The sequence below is a fragment of the Heterodontus francisci genome, chromosome 10, assembly GCF_036365525.1.
Source record: "Heterodontus francisci isolate sHetFra1 chromosome 10, sHetFra1.hap1, whole genome shotgun sequence".
NCBI lineage: Eukaryota > Metazoa > Chordata > Chondrichthyes > Heterodontiformes > Heterodontidae > Heterodontus > Heterodontus francisci.
The window spans coordinates 66,786,162-66,804,239 of NC_090380.1; the positions used below are offsets into that span (position 1 = coordinate 66,786,162).

An 18,078-nucleotide genomic window follows, 5' to 3' on the forward strand; every position below is an offset into this window, starting at 1 on the left:
AAGGTTTGATTGAGAGTATGACAATATCAGGCTGTTGCATGACTGGTCTGTGGGACAGTTTTCCAAATTTTGGCACAAGTCCCTAGATGCTAGTGAAGAGGACTGGGTATGCTTTTGTCTTGTCAGATGTCTAGGTTGATGGCAACTGGTCAGTCCAGTTTTATTCTTAACACCTTTTCGTAGTGGTCTGATGCAACTGAATGGCTTGTTAGGCCATTTCAGAGGGCAGTCAAGTGTCAACCACAACGCTGAGTCTGAGCCAGAGAAGCAAGGACAGCAGATTCCCTTCCCTAAAAAGGAAGTTAGCGAGTGAACCAGATGGATTTTTACGACAATACAGTAGTTTTTATGGCCATTATTGATATTATATTTTTATTTTAGATTTATTTAATTGATGAATTTAAATTCCCCAGCTGCCGTGGTGGGATTTGAAATCATGTCTCCGGATCACTAGTCCTGTAGCATAACTATATGTTACTGTATCCATATAAAATAATTTTTTGTTCAAAGCACATATGCAAGAAATTACTGGCCTTTCTGGACATTTCCAGGAACAAAAAAGATACTCACTTCGCTGTGAACTCCAAAGTTGAAAAAAGCAAAAACTTTCCACCCCATCTTCAATCAAACAAAAAAATCCCAGTGCAAACACATTTTGGGGAGAACAGATAAAACGCCAGGATTTTTTAATGATTGATAGCCAGATTAGCTTTTGGCAAAGCAAACTCGGTCCCGTTCTGATCCAACAAAATGATAAAAGCTAATAACTGAATAAATCATTGAAGTAGCAAGCCCGTGGTACAAGCATGGAAGATATACACAGATGTAAGAACAAAGAGAGGACAGAATTACAAAAGGTAGAAAGAGTGAAAGAGATACCAAGACAAATAGAGATGCAGAGAAGAGGGAAAAAAAGACAGGCAAAAAAGTGAAAAAATATGAAGAGCATGAGACCAGCAAAATTACTGATGCAGTAGCATATAGTTCTTCAAATTTTTGTCCATAAGTCACACAAGGTCAATAATTATGAATGGAAAAGTAGTGGATGTGGTACATTTGGACATTCAAAACGTGTATGCTAAACTGACATATAACAGAGACCTTTTGCCAAGATTAAAGATACTAAATGTAAAACAGCAACCTGGATAAAGGGATGGAAGAAGAATACAAGCAAAGAACAGGAAAAATGAAATCCTTGGATTTGAAAGATGCAGCTAGTGGCATGCCCCAGAATCAATTGCTCCCCATAAACAAATACGACGAGCACACGGGCCAAGATAAAACATTTGCTGTTATCAAATTAGACAGCATGGAAAACTGCGAGAAAGAATGCAAGAAGTTACAGGACAAACAACTAAGAGAGTGTCAAGATAAGCAGAAAATGCAGATAAATGTGTAGTACATTTTGGAAAAAAGATTATGGATATATATCCCGAATAGTAAAATTCTCAATGGTATGCAGAAAGAGAGTGAAGCACATAGGGACATTCTTTAAAGGCAGAATGTAATAGCTGTCATTAGGCCACAGTTGGAGTAGTGGAAAAGGTGTATATGTAGATTCAGTAGGATACATAAGAACTAGGAGTAGGTCATTCGGCCCCTCAAACCCACCCCGCCATTCGATAAAATCATGGCTGATCTGTCCCAGACCTCACTCCTCTTTTGTGCCAGCACCACATTGCCCTCAACTCCCGATATTTCAAAAAATCTACCTCCTCTTTAAATACTTTGTGATCTAGCCTCCACAACTCTGTGTGGTAGAGAATTCCAGACATTCACTATCGTCAGAAAATAAATTATTTTGCATCTCAGTTTTAAATGTGTGTCCCCGTATTCTGTAACTATGTCCCCTCGTTCGAGATTCCCCCACTAATGGAAACATCTTCTCAACATCTACCTGTCAAGTCCCTTCAGAATCCTGTACATTTCAATAAGAACACCCCTCATTCTTCTAAACTCTAATGAATAAAGGCCTAACCTGTTTAGCCGTTCTTCATAAGACAACCCCTTCATCCCAGGAATCAGCCTAGTGAATCTCTTTTGAACTACCTCCAATGCCAATATATCCTTTCTTAAATACGGGGATCAAAACTATACACAGTACTCCAGGTGCGGCCTCACCAACACCCTGTACAGTTGTAACAAGACATCCCTATTTTTAAACTCCAACCCCCTAGCAATAAAGGCCAAAATTCCATTTTCCTTCTTAATTACTTGCTGCACCTGCATGCTAACTTTTTGTGTTTCATGCATAAGAACACCCAGATCCCTCTGTGCTGCACTTTTTTGGAGTCTCTCTCCAATTAAATAATAGTCTCCCTTTTGATTCTTCCTACCAAAGTGCATGACCTCACATTTTCCCACATTAAACTCCATCTGCCAAATTTTTGCCCACTTACTCAACCTATCTATAATCCCCTTGCAGATTCCTCATGTCCTCATCACAACATGCCCTCCCACCTATTTTTGTATCAGCAAATTTGGATATAGTACACTCTGCCCCCCTCCTTCAAGTCATTAATATAGATAGTAAATAATTAAGATCCTTGTGGCACTCCACTAGTTACGCCTTTCCAACCTGAAACAAAACCATTAATACTGACTCACTGTCTTCTGTGAGTTAATCAATCCATGCTAATAACTTACCCCCAACACTGAGAGCTCCTATCTTGTGCAATAATCTTTTATGAGGCACCTTATCGAATGCCTTCTGGAAATCTAAATACACTACATCTACCATTTCCCCTTTATCAACTCTGCTTTTTATATCCTCAAAAAGCTCCAGCAAATTTGTTAAACATGATTTCCCTTTCACAAAACCATGCTGACTCTGTGTGACTGTGTTAAGCTTTTCTAAATGTCCTGCTATTTCTTCCTTAATAATGGACTGTAGCATTTCCCAACAATCAATTTTAGGTTGACTGGCCTACAGTTTCCTGCTTTTTGTCTCCCTCCCTTCTTGAACAGGAGCATCACATTAGCGGTTTTCCAATTCGCTGGGACCCTCCCGGAATCCAGTGAGGTCTAGAATATTTCGACCAATGCCTTCACTATCTCTGTAGCCACTTCCTTTAAAACCCTTGGATGTAGGCCATCAGGTCCTGGCACTTGTCTGCCTTTAGTCCCATTAGTTTGTCAAATACTTTGGCCCTTGTGATAGAGATTGTTACAAGATCTTTCCACCTATTAGCTCCTTGCTTATACCAGAGGTCAGAAGATACAATTATGAGATACTTTTTTTTTAAAAATGTAGGTTTTATTCATTAGAGCTGAAAAGTTGAAGCGGGAGGGGGGAAATTGCTAACTACTTTGACAAGATAAGTAGCAAAAAACCAGCTTTAAACAGGGTTCACTCAGGCTCTGTTTGCAGCTGCACCTTGTTAATTAGAGAATTGGCTTAAACTAGCTTTTAGGGGGCGAGAGTCAGTCAGAATAAAAGTGAGCCATCTTACAGTACTGACTTTGTTTGCATTAGAGTGCTACAGTGGAAGTTTGGTAACTGAGGATAATTAAGGGTTAATATTATCTTAAATCTAATCTGTCTTTTATTTAGCAGATCAACTTAACAGTTGCTGTTAGGGTTGGAGGTGAGTTTTAGACCAGCTTTAAACAGGGTTCACTCAGGCTCTGCTTGCAGCTGCACCTTGTTAATTAGAGAATTGGCTTAAACCAGTTTTCAGGGGCGAGAGTCAGTCAGTATAAAAGTGAGCCATCTTACAGTACTGACTTTGTTTGCACCAGAGTGCTACACTGGAAGTTTGGTAACTGAGAAAGTTTGGTAAGGAGGGAGTGAGGAGCTCCTTTCATTTCCTACCTGTCCTCAGTGAGGGGAGCCGAGAGCTTCCAAAGAGCACAGCTGACTGGGAGAAGACTCCGAGCGCGGAGTTCTGGACCGGTAAGTATAAAAAAAAACTTACCTCTGGTAAAGAAAAACTGAAAGTGAGTCACAGGAAAGCTGTGATCTGATTGGCTGGTAGGGAATTTTTTTTTTAAACTGAATTTGAAAGTAAAACATTGATAAAAATTGATTAAAACCCTAATTAACTAATAAGTAGAGTAACTCAACCAGAGGGAGGAGATTACTGTATTTAGTTAGCATTTAATATTTATAGTAGGAATCTAGCACTAGGGACCATATAGTTATTATAACAATTTAGTAAGGATTTAGTAAGTATTTATTTATCTGAAATTGATTTATTAATGAGTGCTAGAAATGTCAGTTAGAGGGGTGAAGTGCTTCACCTGTGAAACATGGGAGGTCCATGACGCTTCCAGCATTCCGGACGACTACATCTGCAGTAAGTGTACCCAGTTGCAGCTCCTCACAGACTGCATGGATTGGTTGGAGCGGCAACTGGATGCACTTGGGAGCATGCAGGTGGCAGAAAGCGTCATAGACAGGAGTTTTAGAGAAGCAGTTACACCCAAGGTGCAGGCGGATAGATGGGTAACCGCTAGAAGGGGCAGGCAGTCAGTGCAGGAATCCCCTATGGCTATCCCCCTCTCTAACAAGTATATCGTTTTGGATACTGTTGGGGGGGGATGGCCTATCAGGGGAAAACAGCAGCAGCCAGAGCAGCGGCACCACGGCTGGCACTGTTGTTCAGCAGGGAGGGAAAAAGCACAGAAGAGCAATAGTTACAGGGGACTCTATAGTCAGGGGCACAGATAGGCGCTTCTGTGGACGTGAAAGAGACTCCAGGATGGTATGTTGCCTCCCTGGTGCCAGGGTCAAGGATGTCTCTGAACGGACAGGGGGCATTCTGAAGGGGGAAGGTAAACAGCCAGAGGTTGTGGTACACATTGGTACAAATGACATAGGCAGGAAGAGTGACTAGGTCCTGCAGGGGGAGTTTAGGGAGTTAGGCAGAAAGTTAAAAGACAAGACCTCTAGGGTTGTAATCTTGGGATTACTCCCTGTGCCACGTGCCAGTGAGGCTAGAAATAGGAAAATAGTGCAGCTAAACACGTGGCTGAACAGTTGGTGTAGAAGGGAGGGTTTCAGATATCTGGACCATTGGGATCTCTTCAGGGACAGATGGGACCTGTACAAGAAGGACGGGTTGCATCTAAACTGGAGGGACACAAATATCCTGGCTGCGAGGTTTGCTAGCGTCACTCGGGAGGGTTTAAACTAGTGTGGCAGGGGAGTGGGAACCAGAGCAGTAGGACAGCAAGTGAAATAAATGAGGGAACTAGTAAATAAGGCCAGTAAGACTAAGAGGAAGAGCAGGCAGGGAGATGTTGCGGAGCACAGCAGGACTGGTGGTCTGAAGTGCATTTGTTTCAATGCGAGAAGTATAACAGGTAAGGCAGATGAACTTAGAGATTGGATTAGTACTTGGAACTATGATGTTGTTGCTATTACAGAGACTTGGTTGAGAGAAGGACAAGATTGGCAGCTAAATGTTCTGGGATTTAGAAGCTTCAGGCGGGATAGAGGGGGATGTAAAAGGGGTGGGGGAGTTGCATTACTTGTTGAGAACATCACAGCTGTACTGCGGGAGGACACCTCGGAGGGGTCGTGCAGCAAGGCAATATGGGTGGAGCTCAGGAATAGGAAGGGTGCAGTCACGATGTTGGGGGTTTTCTACAGGACTTCCAACAGCCAGCGGGAGGTAGAGGAGCAGATATGTAGACAGATTTTGGAAAGATGTAAAGGTAACAGGGTTGCAGTGGTGGGTGATTTTAACCCCCTATATTGACTGGGACTCACTTAGTGCTAGGGGCTAGGATGGGGCAGAATTTGTAAAGGAGCATCCAGGAGGGCTTCTTGAAACAACATGTAGATAGTCCAACTAGGGATGGGACCATACTGGACCTGGTATTGGGGAATGAGCCCAGCCAGGTGGTTGAAGTTTCAGCAGGGGAGCATTTCGGGAACAATGACCATAATTCCATAAGTTTTAAGGTACTTGTGGATAAGGATAGTCCTCGGGTGAAGGTGCTAAATTGGGGGGGGGGGGGGGGGGGGGGGGGGAAGGCTAATTATATTAGGCAGGAACTGAAGAATTGAGATTGGGGGTGGCTGTTTGAAGGTAAATCAACATGTGACATGCGGGAGTCTTTCAAATGTCAGTTATTAGAATCCAGGACCAGCACGTTCCGGTGAGGATGAAGGATAGGTTTGGCAAGTGTCGGGAACCTTGGATATTGTGAGCCTAGTCAAAAAGAAAAAGGAAGCATTCGTAAGGGCTGGAAAGCTAGGAACAGACAAAGGCCTTGAGGAATATAAAGACAGTAGGAAGGAACTTAAGCAGTCAGGAGTGCTAAAAGGGGTCATGAAAAGTCATTGGCAAACAGGATTAAGGAAAATAACAAGGCTTTTTATATGTATATAAAGAGCAAGAGGGTAACTAGGGAAAGGGTTGGCCCACTCAAGGACAGAGAAGGGAATCTAAGTGTGGAGCCAGAGGAAATGGGCGAGGTACTGAATGAGTACTTTGCATCAGTATTCACCAAAGAGAAGGACTTGGTGGATGATGAGCCGAGGGAAGGGAGTGCAGATAGTCTCAGTCATCTCATTATCAAAAAGGAGGAGACGTTGGGTGTCTTGCAAAGCGTTAAGGTAGATAAGTCCCCAGGGCCGGATGGGATCTACCCCAGAATACTGAGGGAGGCAAGGGAAGAAATTGCTGGGGCCTTGACAGAAATCTTTGCATCCTCATTGGCTACAGGTGAGGTCCCAGAGGACTGGAGAATAGCCAATGTTGTTCCTTTGTTTAAGAAGGGTAGCAAGGATAATCCAGGAAATTATCGGCGGGTGAGCCTTACGTCAGTGGTAGGGAAATTATTGGAGAGGATTCTTCAGGACAGGATTTACTCCCATTGGGAAACAAAAACTTATTAGCGAGAGGCAGCATAGTTTTGTGAAGGGGAGGTCGTGTCTCACTAATTTGATTGAGTTTTTTGAGGAAGTGACGAAGATGATTGATGAAGGAAGGGCAGTGGATGTTATCTACATGGACTTCAGTAAAGCCTTTGACAAGGTCCCTCATGGCAGACTGGTACAAAAGGTGAAGTCACACGGGATCAGAGGTGAGCTGGCAAGATGGATACAGAACTGGCACAGTCATAGACAGAGGATAGCAGTGGAAGGGTGCTTTTCTGAATGGAGGAATGTGACTAGTGGTGTTCACAGGGATCAGTGCTGGAACCTTTGCTGTTTGTAGTATATATAAATGATTTGGAGGAAAATGTAGCTGGTCTGATTAGTAAGTTTGCGGACGACACAAAGGTTGGTGGAGTTGCGGACAGTGATGAGGATTGTCAGAGGATACAACAGGATATAGATCAGTTGGAGACTTGGGCGGAGAAATGGCAGATGGAGTTTAATCCGGACAAGTGTGAGGTATTGCATTTTGGAAGGTCTAATGCAGGTGGGAAGTATACAGTAAATGGCAGAACCCTTAGGAGTATTGACAGGCAGAGAGATCTGGGCATACAGGTCCACAGGTCACTGAAAGTGGCAATGCAGGTGGATAAGGTAGTCAAGAAGGCATATGGCATGCTTGCCTTCATCGGTCGGGGCATAGAGTATAAAAACTAGCAAGTCATGCTACAGCTGTACAGAACTTTAGTTAGGTCACACTTAGAATATTGCGTGCAATTCTGGTCGCCACACTACCAGAAGGACATGGAGGCTTTGGAGAGGGTACAGAAGAGGTTTACCAGGATGTTGCCTGGTCTGGAGGGCATTAACTATGAGGAGAGGTTGGATAAACTCGGATTGTTTTCACTGGAATGACGGAGGTGGAGGAGCGACATGTTAGAGGTTTACAAAGTTATGAGCGACATGGACAGAGTGGATAGTCAGAAGCTTTTTCCCAGGGTGGAAGAGTCAGTTACTAGGGGACATAGGTTTAAGGTGCGAGGGGCAAAGTTTAGACGGGATGTGCGAGGCAAGTTCTTTACACAGAGGGTGGTGAGTGCCTGGAACTTGCTGCCGGGGGAGGTGATGAAGCAGGTACGATAGCGACCTTTAAGATGCATCTTGACAAATACATGAATAGGATGGGAATAGAGGGATACGGTCCCCGGAAGTGCAGAATGTTTTAGTTTAGACAGGCATCTAGATCGGCGCAGGCTTGGAGGACCGAATGGCCTGTTCCTGTGCTGTACTGTTCTTTGCAAGATCATTTTCACTCGTCAGCAAATAAGTAACCAAGGGACATAAGTAACGGAGGAATAAAAGGGATGTTTTGAAGGACTTTTTGTGCAAATTACTAAAATATGTGTTGTAAGTGGCTTCCGAAGCCATGTGAACCTCTACCTTTTACATTTAGATAATTGTGTGGAAAAAAATTTAAGGGTACAATGAAAAAGCAGTATAATAGGATTGGAACAGACTGCTCTGACATGGGACTACAACCCCACAGACTGAATGGACAGAGAAGCCTCTTGTGTGTTAATGAAGTTTCTACCACTACGAAAACAAGTCAAAGGCAAGTAGAAGACAACTTAGCAAATAAAAATTCTTCCCTCCAGTACCCCAATTCTCCTCTCCAGTACCCCAATTCTCCTATCGTAGCATAATTTTGGTTCAACATTAATCTCTGGACTCATGCTTTCTTAAAGTCCTTGACAATGGTGATTATTTATAATTCGAGTAGCTACTATACCAAAACGCATTCAGTATGTATGATTAAAAACATTAGGGAATGTGGAGAAAGCTGAAAATTTAATTATGGCCCTTGTTTTACAATCCTTGCATGGTAAAAGGAGGAACAATATTTTGCTAAGCGCACTGATTATCCAGCCATCAATTTTCAGTGTCAACAAATGTTCGCTGTCTAAACTCCTTCCTAAATACGTAACCTGGTGCACTATTTCCTACTATTGTTTGTTTATTGCTCTCAACTGATCTGATAGACTCACAGCATAGAAAAAGCCATTTGGCCCAACTGATCTATGCCAGTATTTATACTTCACAAGCCTCCTCCCACTCGAAGTACCTCTTCCTACCCTGCCCCTAATCTTTCTTCCCTGCTCCCACTGTCTTCCCTTGAATGTACTGCTATGTTTCAACCGCTCCATGAGGCAGTGAGGGTGCCCTCTTAACAGCTTCTTTGAAAGCTGTAAAGCTCAAGTTTCTTTAGTACCAAACCTTGTGTTCTCACTCTTCTGGTCCCTTTCCTCCTTTGAGCACTTCATTTTGTTCCATCTCTCTCACCTTTAAAATCTCTATTTTACCGCCTCGCACAAGTTTCTCATATCCTTCCTCGGCCTCTGCATTGAGCATCATCATCCTTGGCGATTTCAAATTCCACCTCAACTCAGCTTGCTCGCTCTCCTGATTTCACAGTCCTCCCTCAATCTCTTCCTCCAAATAAACTTTCCTACCCACATTCATCATTACCCCCTCCAACTTGTCAGCTCATGTGACCTTTCACACTCATGGTCTCAATCACTGCCTATATCATTTCTTTGTTTTCATCAGCCACATCCTTCTACCACCACTTCCTTTTCTATCTATCCCAAGCCATTTACAACTATTCTTTCAAACTCATTATCTAGCCTTTGACCTTCCATTTGCCATACCTCTGTAGGTGCCGATCTGTTCAACCACTCCCTCTCCTCCAACTTTGATGCCCCTGTCCCCAGTAAAAGCATCACTCTCTCACCTTGGTCTTTGCCTGATTTAACTGCAGTTGTATAGTCTCTCAAGTTCAAGGGTGCAGACTTGAGCGCATCTGGTGCACAACTGATTTAGTCATCCATCTCCAGATCTGGTTTGACCGTATCAAACTCTATCAGGGTATCAGGTCTTGTTCTGCTCTGTCAAATTCATTGCTGCCCAGGATGGTTCTGGAGTAATGGTAAACCCTGTTTTTTTTTTAAATTCTCTACCAACCACCTCCTTAAACCCGTCTTTCCCTTCATCTCCAAGTTCAAGGGGATCAGGGATCTCTGTCACTAAGATTGAGACCATATGTTCAAGTGTCTCTGCTGCATCACCATCACACAAACAAACCCACTGTTGTTGATCCATGTCATACTCTAGTTTCTTTATTGTCCCTCATGCTTTCATGATAATCGCCCACGAGATCCACCTTCTACTCCCCTGACCTCATCCCACTAAACTGCTGACCGCCCAAGATCCCTTCCTGATGCCCCCAAGCTAGCTGACATCGCAAATGATTCCTTTTCCTCAGGTACCGTCCCCTTCCCTTTCAAATCTACCATCACCCCTTTTATGAAAGTACTTCTGTTTTTTGTTAAATATATTTTTTGAGGAATTCATAGTCAAAGTTAAGAAATGTTGGACCGGTTTCTTTTCCCCAAGAGGACACTGAAAGGACTTAATTGAAAACATTGTGGTTGTCACACGATTCAACTTCACTATTGAGCATACAAGTAACATCCCAGTATTAGCTGTGAGGGAGGAACTCAAGAAGATTACAATCACCAGGGAAGTGGTACCGAACAAATTGTTGGAGCTGTGGGCTGACAAGTCTCTGGGTCCTGATGGACTTCATCCTAGGTCTTAAAAGAAGTGGCTAGGGAGATAGTTGGTGTGTTAGTTTTAATTTTCCAAAATTCCCTATATTTGGGGACGGTTCCGTTAGATTGGAAAATAGCAAATGTAACTCCTTTATTCAAAAAGGGAGGGAGACTGAAAGCAGGAAACTACAAGCCAGTTAGCTTATCTGTCTTAGGGAAAATGTTAGAAGCTATTAAAGACACAGCAGGGCATTTAGAAAAATTCAAGGTAATCAGGCAGAGTCAGCATGGTTTTGTGAAATGGAAATCATGTTTAACCAATTTATTGAAGTTCTTTGAGGGCATTGGATGTGCTCTGGATGAAGCGGAACCGGTGGATGCATTATACTTAGATTTCCAGAAGGTATTTGATAAGGGGCAACATCAAAAGTTATTGCAGAAAATAAAAGCTTATGGTGTAGGGGGTAACATATTGGCATGGACAGAAGATTGGCTAAGCTAACAGGAAACAGTTTAGGCATAAATGGGTCATTTTCTAGTTGGCAAGACGTAATGAGTGGTGTGCCACAAGGATCTGTGCTGGGGCCTCAACTTTTTACAATTTATATAAATGACTTAGATGAAGGGACCAAAGGTACGGTAGCTAAATTTGTTGATGACACAAAGATAGGTAGGAAAGTAACTTGCGAAGAGGACATAAGGAGGCTACTAAGGGATATAATAGGTTAAGTGAGTACAATGTGGAAAAATGTGAAATTGTCCACTTTGGCAGGAAGAATAAAAAAGATGCATATTATCCAAATGGTGAGAGATTGCAGAGCTCTGAGATGCAGAAGGATCTGGGTGTCCTAGTGCATGAATTGCACAAGGTGTGTATGCAGGTATAACACAATTAGGAAAGCTAATAGACTTATCATTTATCGCGAGAGGAACTGAATACAGAACTAGGGAGGTTATGCTTCAGCTATACAGTGCATTGATGAGACCACATCTGCAGCACTGTGTACAGTACTGGTCCGCTTAAGGATGTAAATGCGTTAGAGGCAGTTCAGAGAAGGTTTACTAGACTAATACCTGGAATGGGTGGGCTGTCTTATGAGGAAAGATTGGACAGGCTAGGCTTGCATCCGCGGAACTTAGAAGGGTAAGCGACGACTTGACTGAAACATACAAGATCCTGAGGGGTCTTGACAGGGTGGATGTGGAAAGGATGCTTCCCCTTGTGGGAGAATCTCTAACAATGGGGTCACTGTTTAAAAATAAGGGGTCGCCCATTTAAGACACAGCTGAGGAGAAATTTTTTCTCCGAGGGTCGTGAGTCTTTGAAATTCTCTTCCTCAAAGGCGGTGAAAGCAGAGTCTTTGAATATTTTTAAGGCAGAGGTAGATAGATTCTTGATAAGCAAAGGGGTGAAAGGTTATTGCGGTAGGTGGAAATGTGCAGTAATCAGCTCAGCCATGAACTTATTGAATGACGGAGCAGGCTCGAAGGGCCGAGTGGTCTACTCCCGCTCCTAATGCGTATGTATGTTCAAGTAAAAAATAGACCAGAAACCCTGGTTAGTGGGGAAGTTGTGTGCAGAGAAGTGACAGGTCAGGAAATGGACTCTGTTTCCGGATTCACTTTTGAGTTGTTTGGAATTGGGAATGAACTGTTTAAAGGGGGCTGGAGTTTTAAAAAATAAAACTGAAGGACAGAACCCCAGCTCAACACAGCCTGTTCCATCTCTTTTTTAAAAAAAAAAGTCTGCAGAAGGAGAGAGAACTTCCAAAGACTGAAGAGTATTCCCAAGGAAGATGACCACAACCCAGCTCAGCTTTCCAGCACCTCTCTAAAAGACTCTGAGAAGTTCAGTGTTAACTCATCTCGTCTCCTGACTTAGAAGAAAAGCCTGCTAAATTAATTCTCAACACCGCCTGAAAAGAACTGTTCTAAAAGATCCCAGTGATCGTGTACTTGGAGGCCAGACTGTATGCCAGTTTTGGAACACAAGATATCACATCTGCATCCGTAGATGAATCACTGGGGTCTTTTAGAACAGTTCTTTTCAGGCGGCATTGAAAATTAATTTAGCAGGCTTTTCTTCAAAGTCAGGAGACAAGAACAAGCAAGTATTCTGCCCAAGTGTTTATTTTTTGGTCTGTAATAGAGCTCTAAAAACAAAAATCCTTTTATTTTTCCAGTTAACCAATGTGTGCGTGTGTCTAAGATAAATAGGGAACTTTAATATTTCTATCTGTGTGTTTATGTTTTGCTTCATTCCTGGTTAGACTTGTTTTACAATAAACTGATAATTTTGTTGTTTGTTCAAGAAACCTGATCGGTGTGTTTTATTCTAGGATAAAAAGAGTCTATAATTCAACGCATCGGTCAGTGGGAAAAAAATTTAAAATTATGTTGTGACCCGTGGAGACGTGGAACTAGAATAAACAGTGCACTCCTCCCGCCTCAGTCCGAACACCCCATATTCAAAATACCTACCTTTGACCCTTCTGTCCTTGCAAACTACCACTATCTGCCATTTTCATTTCCTCTCCAGTCCCTGAACATATCGCTGCCTCACAAATCCTTTCCCATCTTATTCGAAACTCCATATTTGAATCTCTCCAATTAAGTTTCTCCTCCTGCTACATGGCTGAGATGGCCCTAACCAAAGCCCCAAATGGCCCCCTCTGCAACTAACTGTGCTGCATTATCCTGCGTCCTTCTCAATCTGTGCAGCCTTTGCCACAGTTAACCACATCATCTGCTTCCAATGCCTTTCCTCTGTTATCCAGCCCTTACTTAGTCCCATTTTTACCAATCCAGTCATAGCCACAGCATCTCCAATAATGGCTTCTCTTTCCATCTCACACCTCTGGAGCCTCCTCCCTGCACCACCCCACTCCTCCCAAGGATCCATCCTTGTTCCCCTCCTCCTCATCTTCCTGTTGCCATTTGGCAATGCTATCCAAATACATTGGATCAGCTTGCACATGATACCCAGTTCTCCCTCTCCACCCCTCCACTGTCTGTATTGTCAGGCTGCTTGTTGGACCTAAAGACCTGAAAGGGCCATAAATTCCTTCAGTTAAACAAACAGTCTTTAACTACTGGCAGAAGCTCCATAACCTACCAGTGATTCCACCTCCTTGCCAATTCCAACTTCACTCTCCCACCATCAGAAGTTAAACCACTATTCACAGCCTCGGCATCCTATTTGACCCTGAGCCAAGGTTCCAACTCCATATCATCTCTATCACAAAGACTATCCACTTACACACCTGAGATATTGTCCACCTGCTGTTAAAATCCACATCCACACCTTTGTCACCTCCAAACTCGACCATAACAACCATCTTCTGACCAGCCTCCCATCCTCAAATATCAGGTCAGCCAAAAATCTCCTGTCCATATTCTATCATAAGAACTTGAGAAATAGGAGGGATAGGCCATTCCTATCCCTCACGCCTGATCATCTACCTCAATTCCACCTTCCCATATCCCTTAATTTCCTCAGTATCCAAAACATTCTCCTGCATCAAATCTCACTGATCCATCAGCCTTGTGCTCATTGACCTACACTGTTCCTCCAACTCTGACCGCTAATGCATCGCTCCTTCTTTCACTCCACTATCGACAGCTGTGCCTTTAGCAAATCAGGTCCTCTGCTGTGAAATTCCCTCTGCAGCCTACATGTGGAAGCTGACTCCATGTGTATCTATGAAACACTGTCTACAAATTTCCAAAGAGTTCTGTCAACATTGTTTAAGTAATTTAAATAAGTATTTGTCTTTTATTTTTTTAAAAAGCCAAAGGAAAACAGATGATTGCAAGTTTGGGTGGTGGGATAAAATAGCAAGCTATTCTTCTTGTACATTTTTTGCAATAACATTTCAGAAGGATTAACTGGAGTTTAGCATCATAGCTTGTTGTCAAGAGTGTCAAGCCAATCTGTTAAAGGACTCCAAGCTAAAAAAAAAATTGATAAAATGAACATATAAAACGAAAGACATTATCTGGTGAAATGTAAGTGGTTATCAACAAGAATTTTTTTTTTTTTTACAAATAGGAAATTATCTGGAAGAAAATGGAACTCCATTACAGCAAAATGCTTAATTTCTAACTTTTCCAAGTTCTGATGAAAGGTCATTGATCTTAAATGTTAACACTGTTTCTCTCGCCACAGATGCTGCCTGACCTGAGCATTTCCAGCATTTTCTGGTTTTACTACAAAATGCACACTTTTTAAAAACATCCAAACTGGTGGTTATTTTAGTTGACAAGCTACAATAAGCTCAAACAAGACAGACCATTCAAATCATCTATGTTGTCTTTCTATGCAAGACTACAGTCCCCCATCACCGAATCTAACATCCCCTTGAATGATTCCAGAGGTTCTACCACTGCACGTGATCTAAAAGACCTTTCCGATTATTAATTAAACTAACAACTTTTTCCATGTATTTTCTGCTAAACATAACTGAAAATCCTTCAAAGCTCAAAATGTTAAGGGTTTGAAATAGTTTCAAAAAGACCAACTTCAACATTAAATGTATTTATACAGCATCTTTAACATAGTAAAACTTTCCAAGATACCTCACAGGAACATGATTTCAACAGACATTGAGCCAAACAGAGATGGTGACTAGGACAGGTGACCAAAACCTTAGTCAAAGAGGCACATTTTGAGAAGTTTTAGGGAGGGAATTTCACAGCTCGGGGCTGAGATACCTGCAGGCGTGATCAGCAATGATGGGATCAAAGAAGCAGGCAATGCACAAGAGATCAAAGTCTGCAGAACACAGATTTCTCAGAGGGTTGGAGAGCTGGAGGAGGTTTAGAGATCAGGGCGAGTGAGGTCATGGAGGAATTTGAACGCAAGGATGTGAATTTTATAATCCCTAAATACTGCCCATTTCCCTACCTATATTAGGTACTGTAAAACTGATTAATGCATTTTCACACATTACCATGTGGTCAATGAATGGCAGTCTCAGTATAAAATTATAAAGAAAAAGTTTTCTAGTCAAGATCTCAATCATGCAATCTGAAGAAATGTGATCACTTTTGTTTTACTGTATATTCGACTGTTATTTCACAGGTACACAGCATCAAAAAATATTCCAGTTATCATTACTTCTTGTTGAGACATGACCATATCAAAATATTTACATCATATTTATGGTGGTACCCTCTCAACTATTCACGTATTCAGAAGTCACGGAAGACACCTCTAGAACTCCAAGCACAAATCAAAAAGGCTAATGCTACATATTCTACAAGGTAAAATTAAGATATTGACAGATTACAATATCTCAGATGAAATTACAGACAAGAACTACTTTCATGTGTTACAGCAGCTGAACAACTCAGTTATGGTTCAAATTAGATTATAATAAAACACAAGATCATAATTTTTTTAAAACTTTCATGAGGTACCTTGACCCTTTCAGGTATTTAGTCACTGTACATTGAGAGCCTTTAGTACAATTTGTGCAGAGCATAACATTTTTACAGATTATATGTAAAAGAGGTAATATTGATATAGTTTTATTATATAGTTTAAGGGATAAGAAATCTGTTTAAAAATTGATTATTTTCAAGATAACATCTAAAAGAAACATCAAATTTGATAATGTACAATTAAAGTTTTGAAAACATTAGCCAACACTACCATTCTGATTACATAACAGTACTGAAAACATTTCACAAATTACATGTCCCACAGTAGGCCAAAGAAAATAGAAATAATTCCACCATTGACATAATTAATTAAAAGTAAATATTTCTCAAGAAGTTTCTAAACAAAGGCAAATGAGATACAAAAATGCATGTTATGGTAAATATGCATACTCCATATCCTACAGTGTTATTTTAAAATAACCGAAAATATAAATAACAATGACCGAACCAGCAAGGAAGAGTTAGCTAGGGTTAAAATTTAAAATGAAAATGAAAATCTGCTAGTAAATTACATAAATGTCAATACAATCGCACTGTACTAGAACTACTTCACCAGAGCCTTTTTGCCCTCAGAACGAAAATGAATCTTAAATTCTGTGTTAAAGAAAATGGATCTTACCATAGAACGCTAAAACAATAAGCTTTCTGAATCAAATTATAACATAGCACATTAATCCAGGTGACACTTAGTGCTAATTTCTGAGTTTTGCAGGAAACAACTTATTTCCTGGGAAGATAAATCCCTGATGCACCGCTCCTTCAAAAGAAAACACGATCATTCGGATGCAAAAGACTACAGCCATGGCAGCGGTATCGATATTTCAATTTCAGTTCATATATTAAAAAGTAAATAAATAAAAATGCCCACAATCGGCTATACCACCTTCACATAAAAATGTGAGAAAATGAATACTGATTTGTTTCTGGACACATAGTTTTACTTCCTAAATTTTATTCGTTTAAATTCAACTGCAGTATTATTTTAGTGGTTTATAAAAAAAAACTAAATAATAAATCCGGTCTCGGCCTTACCCTGTCATCTATTGAAAACAGAGGGATGGCCTGTCTTGTAAATCTACGAATGAAACCACATCCCTAAGACATCATATTCTGATTGCAGTTTTATTTTCTACCTTAATATACACATAAAACACACTTACTTGCCAATCACTTCACATAGCTCATAGACATCTTCAAACAGGACGTCGTCGTCGGCCATAGTCGATAATTAAAATCAGAATTTTAAGAATGGGAATTTAAAGTTAAAAATACTCTCTCCAAGCGAGGAAATCGATAAAACCGTTTACCGTTTGACCACTTAAGGAATTCAACACACAGAAAAAAAATTAAAATTTTCCAGACAGCGCCAGTGAAACGAAAGACTGATTTATCCTGAAGCAGCCGGGTAAAGCAGGCTGCTGGGCTCCGGTATCCTTCTGGCGACCCCACCTTGTCTTTCTCACTGGTTTAAAAACCCGATAATCCACAGTCCAAGGCTTCTGGTCTCGGGATATAGCTGCTCCCTCGAAACACAGGCCAAGACCCGGGAATTATTTGCAATGAAAGAAAGAGTTTTAAAAAAATATTTCACAGCCGGCGTCCTTTACACCATATTACCAGTCCTCGCCTGCCGTGTGCTGTTAATGTCGGCCCGTCCCCTGTCGGTGCACCGCTCCGTTTCACACCGGACACAGGCAGCGGCGGCTGGTCGGAGCGGAAGCCACCAATCAGCACCCGCTCCCCACACTCTGGCTGCGTCAGCACCGAGCTCGCGGCCGGGGAGGGGAGTGGGGGGCTACCTCTGCGCATGTGCTGCAGCCGCGGACAGCCCCTCCCGGATCAACACTGCGCATGCGTTAACCGGGTTGCTTGGAGCACCTGTGCGGCTGCATTTTGCTGCTCGGGTTCCTAACCTGCACCTTGCCTTCAGATCATCAATTTTTCACACAAAAAAACTTTGCTTGTGCAGATAAATGGGACATATGGTGTGACTACATAATTTCAAATTTTGGAACAATTATATTGTGTTCCACGTTGTAGTTGCAAATTTTACTGGCGAATAAGCGGGAGTGATTGCAGATCTAGTTAGGTAAATATTGTTTAATTTATAGTTTACTGCCCCTTTTAGTAAGAGCAAAACTTAATATGGTACTACAAACCCATCTGCTGCTGACCTCCTCATCTATGCGT

At 41.7% G+C, this 18,078-nt stretch overlaps 1 protein-coding gene across 5 annotated transcripts in view; it reads right to left on the bottom strand.

Annotated features, from left to right (window-relative positions):
* Positions 1 to 17,680, bottom strand: part of caska (calcium/calmodulin-dependent serine protein kinase a) — a 615,545-nt gene extending 597,865 nt beyond the window's left edge. For all 5 annotated transcript variants that reach the window (XM_068040666.1, XM_068040667.1, XM_068040665.1 and 2 more), the window contains exon 1: positions 17,049 to 17,680. In XM_068040666.1, coding sequence (XP_067896767.1) covers positions 17,049 to 17,107 — 59 coding nt within the window. In that variant the 5' untranslated portion in view covers positions 17,108 to 17,680. The remainder of the gene's footprint in view (positions 1 to 17,048) is intronic.
* Positions 17,681 to 18,078: the final 398 nt, after the last annotated feature.